This window comes from Neopelma chrysocephalum, unplaced genomic scaffold (assembly GCF_003984885.1).
Source record: "Neopelma chrysocephalum unplaced genomic scaffold, ASM398488v2 Primary Assembly neopelma1_72, whole genome shotgun sequence".
NCBI lineage: Eukaryota > Metazoa > Chordata > Aves > Passeriformes > Pipridae > Neopelma > Neopelma chrysocephalum.
The window spans coordinates 7,081,307-7,091,007 of NW_020897732.1; the positions used below are offsets into that span (position 1 = coordinate 7,081,307).

At 36.9% G+C, this 9,701-nt stretch overlaps 1 protein-coding gene across 1 annotated transcript in view; it reads left to right on the forward strand.

Moving 5' to 3' along the window:
- PTPRN2 (protein tyrosine phosphatase, receptor type N2) overlaps window positions 1-9,701 on the forward strand; it is a 645,766-nt gene that overhangs the window by 242,446 nt on the left and 393,619 nt on the right. Inside the window, exons 6-8 of the mRNA XM_027687014.1 lie at window positions 32-506; window positions 6,681-6,932; window positions 8,269-8,309. Of these exons, the coding sequence (XP_027542815.1) occupies window positions 32-506; window positions 6,681-6,932; window positions 8,269-8,309 (768 nt within the window). The remainder of the gene's footprint in view (window positions 1-31; window positions 507-6,680; window positions 6,933-8,268; window positions 8,310-9,701) is intronic.

The window sequence follows — 9,701 nt, forward strand, 5'->3', positions numbered from 1 at the left end:
ATTCCTTTTTCCCACCTTCTACTCTCTCTAGAGCTACATCTACAATGATCCCATCAGGTACTACGCGAGGCGGAACCCCAAAGAGCGAACTCCTCCTTTGGCCCGTCCATCAAAATCCCAACAACAGCTCACTGAGAACCTCCGAGGGAGGACCTTCAGCCAGACCCAGGCGGAGAAGTTCTCACCAGAGTCGGAAATGGGGCTCGACCAAAAATCCCTGATGGCTGCACTGCACACCTACATCACCCAGAACTTGTCAGCACAAAGCAATGACAAAAGCCCTCACAGCAGGACTAAAGGGTCTCAGGTTTATGCTGATAGATTCTACTCCACACAAGTCAGTCCTTTTGATGGAAGTTTTGCCAAAGGAAAAGGAGAAGATTTTAAAATGAAGAAGCTGTTCCAGCCGAGGCCTGCTTCTGGAGTGCTGAGGCCAACCCCTGAGGTGCTGAGTCATAAATCTGCTTCCCAGGATGATCCCAAGGACCCTCTGAGTGTAGTGGATGGTAAAGTTGATATTTACTTATTTTAGCTTGTCTGAAGTTTTCCTCATGCTCAGTGAGCATTTTTGAGAGAAAGAAAACAAAATTAGACAGTTGATATATCTCCTATTATTGGCATATTTATATCTACCATAACACAGTAACAATGTTCACCATTCTAACTACTCTTTCCCTGCAAACATCTACCCACATTCTTCAACCCACCTTCCATATGCATGCAGAAATATATGGCACTCAGTAAGACAGAGCATTTATGTAACTTGTTATATTTTCAAAGCATTTTACAAACAACACGCAATTATGGTTATATCTTTGCTATCAAATCTGTTTTCATGCAGTCATCCCACACTGTATAAAGGTAATTTGAAATGCCTGGTTTTGTTCCATATCTCTTTATTTAACTAGAAATTCAAGGACCATGGGTAAAATTTGAAGTTAAGCACAGAAGTGAGATAAATTCTGGCACAGAACACAGAGAAGGGAGGAGTCTGTCAATTCCATGACTAATACAGGAGGGTGGCGTTGCGTCTAGTTTTGTCTGGACATTCTGTAACAAACAACCCATTTGCTGGATTTTCATCTATTTTTTGCAAATGCTGTTTAAAAATGACCAGATCCTGGTTTCTTTTGTACATGACAGTTTGACAAACATTTAAATGAAGATGGAGGGTAACATCCCACAGGATTCTGTGATAAGCTTTAAGCACTGCTTTGTAAGATGAATCTTGGGGATCCCATACACTTTACAATTCTGATTAATTTTGCTGTTACTTTAAATTAATCTTAATATTGATGTTATTAGAGTGGTTCAGAATGCTTGAAAAACGAAAGAATTGATCCTCAGCCATTGACAAGCACCTGCATCTGTTACACTGCAGTCACCACTATCCCAATGGATTTTGGTGATATGTATTCCTTTACATCCCTCTTGTAGTTATCATCCATAAAGTGTAATGTTCTTTGATTTGTTTTGTTGTTGGTTAAAAAAAGCCGACAAACCCTAAAACCAGAACACACACAAACACACAGAAATGTCAAAGTTGCAGCAGAGGAATGATAATGCTTGCAATCTACAGGATGCTCAGAAGTCAAAGCATTCTTGGTATGGTGCCCAGAGATAATAGGTTTCAAGGAACGAACTATAATGTAAAATCAAATCCAGGTGGCACTGTAAGTATCTTGCACAGGTTAGAAAATTTTGTTGCTAGACTCAAAACAAACTAGGCACACGCTGGTTTCATTATCCTCCAGCTGTTCCACTTCACCTTTCCTGGTAGGAGCCAACCGGGAAAAAAATGCTTAACACTTACGGGGAATAACGTTTCACAATTCATTGGGTTGTACTACTCTGACTTCTCATACATAATATGCCCTGTAGGAACTTCTGCCATGGCAGTTGCTTTTAAATGTTGCATTGACATAACATTATGAATTGAGTAGAAAATAATATGGTTTCTTTTGCATTTTTGAACCACTTAATAGTCTCATAAGTAAGTGGTGAGGACAGATCCCAGTGTATTCATTGCTTAAAATGCTGTCCATTGGAATGATGGTGCTTTGGGTTCAGATTTCCCAGGCTGACTGCATCATCTCCTTCTGCTTTTAACCTTTCTCCTACCTCTCTGGTGCTTCAGGGTTCTTGTACACTTGCTGGTTGTTTCTCTCTTGCACTCTGTAAACCACAGAACTCTTAAAAAGCTGGAAAGCGTGAGGTGCTCAGTTCTCTGCTGCATCTGATACAAGATTAGATAAAGGAACTGGACTGGGAGAACAATCCAGAAAGTACTGAGCCGATTAGTCCTGAGAATTACTGCAAAACAGTGGCAGGTAAATCTGCTAACAAGGCACCCTGAGGGAGAAATAAAAGAGAAGGAAATGTGGAGCTATTTTTCTATCATATTTGGAAGCTGTTACCTCTAGGAGTAGTGTGATGTGCGTGGGTACTGCCTTTGTAGTCACTGTGCAATACTGGAATTGTTAATCTGTCTTCTACACCAGCTGTATTTAGAATTTAGCTTGGTTTTATGTGGTTTGTTTTAGTCTGCTCATTGTTGATGTGTTAAATATTACAGAATACATCTCTCTGTTGCTTTGAAAAGGTCAAAAAATTAGTAATTCAGAGGTCTTTAAAAAAATAGCAAACTTCCATGTTTATGGAAGAAAGATGTTTTTGTACATCTTCTGCCTTGCAGAGCTGGGACCACCATTCCATATGGCACTCAGCTGCTGCGTACAGCTAATATGTGGTCAGCAGGGTGATGGGGTTGAAGAAGGCAGACCACTCTGTGGAACTTCTAACAAAGTTACTGCTACCATACCATGTGGTGGTCAGGCAAGTTGGCTTTGGTACTTGTGCCGGTGGAGCATGAGGCATGATTTACTTGCTATACAATAAAAAGCTGTTTTCCCTTGATAAGGTGCTAATGTTACCTAATAGGGAATTATACTGGTGAAGCCTATATTAAAAATTACATCACCTAGGGTATATATGCCTTTATTGTCATCATGGTTCCAAGGCAACTATGAAAGGCAACTGGCATTCTTCACGTGGAAAGCTGGAGCTAAGGGAGAAATCTGGTTTGTAGTACAAGTCCTGTGAAACATTGCTGAGTCCCTTTAGAAGGGGTCAGTTGGAGAGTATAAAGTTGTGCACAGGTACGTGCATGTTCAAACACCTTTGCTGCTTAAGTGCTGTACCATTGCAGTATCCATCTGCTTTTTGGTCTTTCTCCAACAATATTTTCGGATTTTAATACATCCATCATATTACCAAAAGGTGTTTGTAAACAGATGCACTGATATTTATTTGTGTATCAGCCTTATCCAATAATTTTCAAATTATTGCAAACATGAACAAGTGGAAACATCTATATTTAAAATGGACATGGATTAACATCCTATCAGTAGCCTCATGAAGTTATCAAGACTCTTCACGTAGACCTACATTTCACCAGGCTGTTACACTTTGGTGACTGTCCCTCCTAGCGTACTAAAAACATGAAGTTCCTCATACTTAATGGCTTTGGTTATTGCCTTTGGTCCTAAATTATATGCTTAATATAATTATATGCCAAAAGTAGAATATAATGCCAAAGTTTTACTCATTTCAACACAAGCATTTAGGAGTTCATTTGATGAACCGTGCCCAGGTGGCAATGGCCAGGGCAGGAACACCAGAATGAGAGGAACAGGAGGCTCCACTAAATAACATTGGGGTTTTAGCAAACCTCAGGAGGACGTGCAGTGAGCCTTATCTCAGCATTATCTGGATTAGGGCCTGTGGCCATTTTTTTTTCTCATGTTATTCCCTGCCCTGTTCCCCCATTCCCATTTTGTTTGATGTTGAAACTTTTTTTTTTAAATTGACTATGAACCTGTGGAAGTGGACTGGAGAGATAATATTTGGCTAAGATAATAGGTACAGAAAAAAGTTAGTTTGGAAAAAAGGAAGTGGAATGGAAATGACAAATCTGCATTGACTGCAGTTGTTGAGCAGCTCAGTAGTTGGTCTTGACAGCTGGCTGTGAATCAAATGAAATAAGCAAAAATCTAGTAGTGTTACATTAATATAACTCTTTTAATTATATATGTCCTGAAATATAATTCTCTTTTAAGATTTGTCTTCAATGATGTTTTATTTGTAAAGTTTTAGTTTTGATTCAGATCTGACATATATTCTGTCTTTTCTGACTTTATTAGCTCTGCTTCAATAATTCAGGTTTTCTGTCAAGTTATTGTCCAATGGTTCTATAAAACATAAGAATAGAAATGATACCTAAGCAGGCACAAGGCTCCTGTGGTAATCTGGCAGTGCTGTTTTTTCCTACAGCTTAATTTTCAGCATTGCTGCCATATGTAAGTAGCCATCTGCCAGGTAGTTGTTGTGCTTCTTGAAAAAGTTTCTTGAGCTCAGGTTAATCAAGTCTATCGAAAACTTTAGTTGCAGTTTGGATCAATTTGCTCTTGTAGATCATCTTTCTAAATAAAAGCATTTGGTCATTATGTTTTTACTATATTGTTAAATTCATAAAGGGGATCGATACAATAAAATGAAATGTGGAAAGTATTCAAAGTTTTCTCTGAAGTGTTGCTAAACTTTCATCAAACTTCTTTATTAATTTTGCTGCCTGCAAGTATCTTGGCCAAGAGAGTTTGGCACAGATTGTGAGTTTAAGTCTTTGACTCTCATTGCTGAATACTTTCCTGTACAAAGCACTCCACTCTTTCAGTATGGTAGCAAAATCTTTGTCAGCTCTCGCAGTTTGAAGTAACATCACAGATTTAACCTGTCTTTTTTATTGATAGTTGCATGTAAATGTGCTTAAAACTATCTTTTTTTTAAGGTAAATTTGAAAAGTACAAAGTCAGCTGAATTTTATAATTAAATCAGTATATTTTGTAATAACATCATGGTGGATTATTAGAAAGAAGTTTCCCTTTCACCTGGAAGAGAAAGTAAATCAGAACCACCTTCCCCACGTGTCAAGATGCTCTTTCACTCACAGTGAACCTATTATTTAAGCTGCTTAAGTTTTTTTGCTTTACATGGACTAACTAGTTAAGGGAAAATGGCATTAGTTGGGTTGTTGAATTATAGGTCAGGTTGGAGGAAGTTAATGTTTGCCTTGAGATGGCAGTGGGAAGCTGATAGTTGGCTGCTGGCTCTCACCTCTTCAATTAACACTGAGGGGTCCAAAAGTTGACAGATGTATCCAGTGTCTTGGCATCTTTTTGCCAATGATAAATAATCCTTGATGCTTGTCTCCCTGCAAAATCAGAGGTGTTCTACTGCCTCTTCCCTGGAACAGAAGAGTTTCTTGACTACACCTACTTTTTCCTGATCCCTACCTATTTCCTTCTGCTTTGCTATGAAAAAAAACAATCCTTCTTTTTAGCCCTTCTTACATCAGTGTTTTGTCCTGCTTTCCTACTTTTTAATTCACATTATGTAAGCCTGAAAGCTGATAGCATGGTCCCAAAGTCTTGTTTAAAGATGATGATGAACATGTCCAACCACAGGGCTTAATGGGGAGAATGTCACTATTGAGAAAAAATGCTGAATGTTGCCTTCAGACTGCTTATATGTAAATTCATACATTCAGCAGAGATTTAAAAGCAGTCCATACCTTCCTACACAATGCTGCCCATGAGAAAGAGTTTTACTGCTTGCATGCATATGCGTTTATATGCTAAAATCCTTATCAACATGAATAAGCAGAACAGAGGCATGACTGAAAATGGTTTTGCTGTGCTACAGTAAGCCCTGCTTTTAGTTTTTCATACTGCAAGGGACATTAAGCCAAGTTTTGCAGAGTTATACAGACTGGTACTGAAGTATAGACGCAATATATGCAGTCAGAAAACTGCATTCCCTGAAGAGCTGTTATGCTCCATCTTCTGACTCACCTTTAATATCCATTGTCCTTGAATTTCCTTATCTCCAAAAGGTTTTTCACATCCAGGTTGTTTTGTTGTTTTGGGTTTTTTTTTGTTTTCTTCCTCAATGTGACTGGTAAAACATTCACAGATGACAAACCAAAACAAGTTTTATATGTATATATATATATATATATATCTTTGACAAAATACATAAGTTCCAAGAGAAATCAATACAGTTTAGAAGGGTTTTTTTTTCATATCCATGTATGTAATGGATATATATCTATATCCACTTTCTATACTGAAGAGGAGCTTTTTGACTGAAGGAAAAAATATCTGACTCTTTTTTTTTCCAGAAGTCTGTATAGCTCTTCATCTTGCAAAGAACAAATCAACAAAGAAACTTGATCTCTAAGAAACAGTAATGTTGTTTGTAGTGTTTTGCAGCTAAAAAAAAATTAAGCTACCTTAACACTTTTCTTCAGTATTTTTAGTCAATCTAGACTAGGAAACAATGCTCTTCTTGTAGAGAGAAAGTGATAATTTTATGCCCTCTCTCTGGGACAACTTGCTGGGTTGTAGTGGCATACATCTCCCATTCCTGACACAGATTCACCTTGTCATAAACTTTAACATCCATTTAATGCAGTATGAATGTGTATGCCTTCCTTTAGAAAACAGATGATCTCCATGAAAGAAAAGCTTTCTCTTAGGAAAAACGAAAGATGCTTTCTGATATAGGCACATGTGCTTCGTGTGTGCAGCTAAATCATGTGCTTATGCTGTTTTGTGATCCAGAGACACTTATTAAAGATGTATTGAAGGACCTAGAGAAACATCAAGTGAATGTGGAGAACCTCAGCTCAACAGAACTGGATGAGATCGCTGATACTATCGCCACTGCAATTCAGAGTGTTGACATTCAGCAAGACACACAAAATGGTGCTGGAAAAACTAGAGAAGACAAAACAGAAGCAACAAAAAAAGGAGATGCTCAAGGAAAGGCAGAGTTTCAGATGGGATTAATGGAAAACAGCGTTAATATACCAGGTATTCATTATAAGAGTTAAGTACAACAAAAAACCAGGTATCCCAAATTTTCCTCTACTGTTTCACATTAGTGCCAAACTTTTAAAAATCCATTTTAAAGAAGTCGTGAGGGAAATTTCTGTGTTTCCCCAAAGGCTGCAGAATTTTAGCTTTGTTCTTTTCTTTTTACAATGTGTTCTTTATTTACCAAAAAAAAATCTGTTTGTGAACACTTGGCCGTCAAGCTTCTCAAACAAGATAACCCTTGTTACACACACAATTATACTGAAATACAAATTGCTTTATGCTGTTTGGTCTAATTTCCTATTCTTGAGAATGAGATATTTAAGCAAAATGATAATGAAAATTATTATATTACAAGATGTATTTCAAAACATATGGAAAAAGTGTTTTACAGGTATTCATTCTTTAATGTGCCACAATTACTTGCAGAAGAAAATCTGAGACAAGTAGAGGTACAAAACCACTCGTTCCCTTTCCTGCTTAGGGAATAAAAAGAGTTATTATGGTTATTTGCTTCTGTCTGCACACGTATTTTCCTGGTGATGCAGATTCAGGAGCTACAGTAACTGCCATTAATGAGTGGATACCACAGTGGGACTTGTTATCAGTCATCCATTCTCTATTTTAGGGATGTTGTAATATCTAGGACACCAGAAATGTATACTGTAAGTCATAAACAGTGATTTTAACTTACTGTCTTTTTTCATGGTGTTATACTGAAATCCTTACTAGTTAGGAATATTCTGGTTATTTTAATTGTCAAATCTGTTTGTAGATGAGAAGAACCAAACCGAATCATGCTGAGAAAGAAGAATAACACCCAGTTAAAAAATCAAAAAGCCAGCATTATTTGACTGAGGTTAAGGACATGACTGAATATCATCACTGTAGTTGAACTGTAATATGGTTTTGGTGAATGATATCTATTGAAATAAGTCATCTTCTTCCACCAAAATATGTATGAGGGATGTATATGTTTCCTTTTTTTTTTTACTCTAAATGTTCATTCAGCTAGAACCATTTCATAGGGTTTTTTTGCTTAGATATTGTTAAACCGATATGACAACTGGACACTTAATTAGCAAAATAACACTATTACTTAGGTTCTTGAAGTACTCTGTCTATTGATCTTGCATTAATTTGCTATCAAAGTGGGGTTAGAATAACAATAACAAATTATACAGTGCTCTTTACTGTGCCCTTTCAGCTTTGATGTCTTAATGTTTAAATTACATAAAAAGGCCACTGCTACAAAGCAGCCTATGAGAGTCTTTGTTTTGTACATCATGTTTGCCCTTCATAACTATATATTGGTGTTTTTCATATCCTACAGACAATGGAGTGCATGAAGCCAGTGCAAGAACTGATAAAGAGGTAGAGTACCAGTATTTTAATAAAACAAGTATTTCATCTCAGAATATCAGGTTTCTATGCAGTGAAGGTCAAAAACACAATTCTGAAATGTAAGACTTGTTCTGTGTTTTCTGTGGCTATGATTCAATATCACAAATAGGCAAGCTGTTGTTGAGGCATTGAAATATCAAATGAACATTGATTTAAATTTTAACCAAAATTAGGTTTGCTGTTCAAAAAAGCAAAATCAAGTCCTTTTTTGCCTTTCTTTAATTTGTAAATAGAGATAATTCATAACAGATTCCCAAAGTTCAGACAAATTCAGGCTTTTCCTCAAGTTAATAAATTTTGAGTATTGCGGTGTCCTTGAAAACACTCTTCCCTATCCTTTGGTTCTTAGTTCTGGTGAATGTAAGCATCCTTGCCCAGATGATGTCACTGGTTTTCAGAAGTGAATGAGTAAATATATTCCCTGTGAAGGTTTGTGTTGAGATGGGGATGGGCTGTGTTTCAAAATTCCCTCTCCTTTCATGGGATCTGCCATTCAGTTTTATGTATTACCATTAATTCATTGAAAATCAGAAGTATTTCAAAAGCTCTGGGCATTACATCTCTTACCCTAGCCATTAACATCAAATTTAGCATTTAATCCAGATTACTTTTACAATACTCCTCATAAGCTTTGAATTGTATCCTATGGACTTCTGTCCAATATTCAGCCATTTTTGAGGTATATTTATCTTTCTTTTTCTGGGTTTCATGGAGCAGAAAAATATCAAAGGAATATTTTTAAAAACTCTGTGAAACTTCTCCTACTATATGTTCTGCCAAAAGCTAATACTACAAGACCATAAATGGGCAAATCCTCTTGTGTTCACAATAAAATCTCTTCCGCCCTTCTACCAAGAAAGGAAAATACACACATGAACAATGTGGCAGAAGCTTTAACCACCAGATGAAATTCTTCAAGAAATGAAGTGCTGTATTTACAACAGACTTTCAGAGGGTCCCATGTATAGATTTCTCAGTGGCAGTTTGAATTGAGGATGTGATAGAATAGAATATATTGTGACACAGAGCACAAAGTGCCCATTAACCATCATTTGCTCCCAAATGCTTGGCTGCAATAAAGTTACTTAATGAAACCAGCTAAGGAATTGTTCCAGGCATGGAACATGTTTTGGCTTTTGCTCATTTGCTTATTGTTTTGCTTTATTAGACAGATTTTTTTTTTTTCTGTGATCGTATGTTTAGCTTATTGGATCACTCACATACAGTTTGTCACCATTTCTAGAGATGAATAAGTGAAATAGAATTGGTCATATAATATCTGTCCCCTTTCCTCTGTTATAACTGGTGAGACCTAAGAAGTATTCATGTTTCCAGGCCCAACACATAGGCTTGTTGATGGAT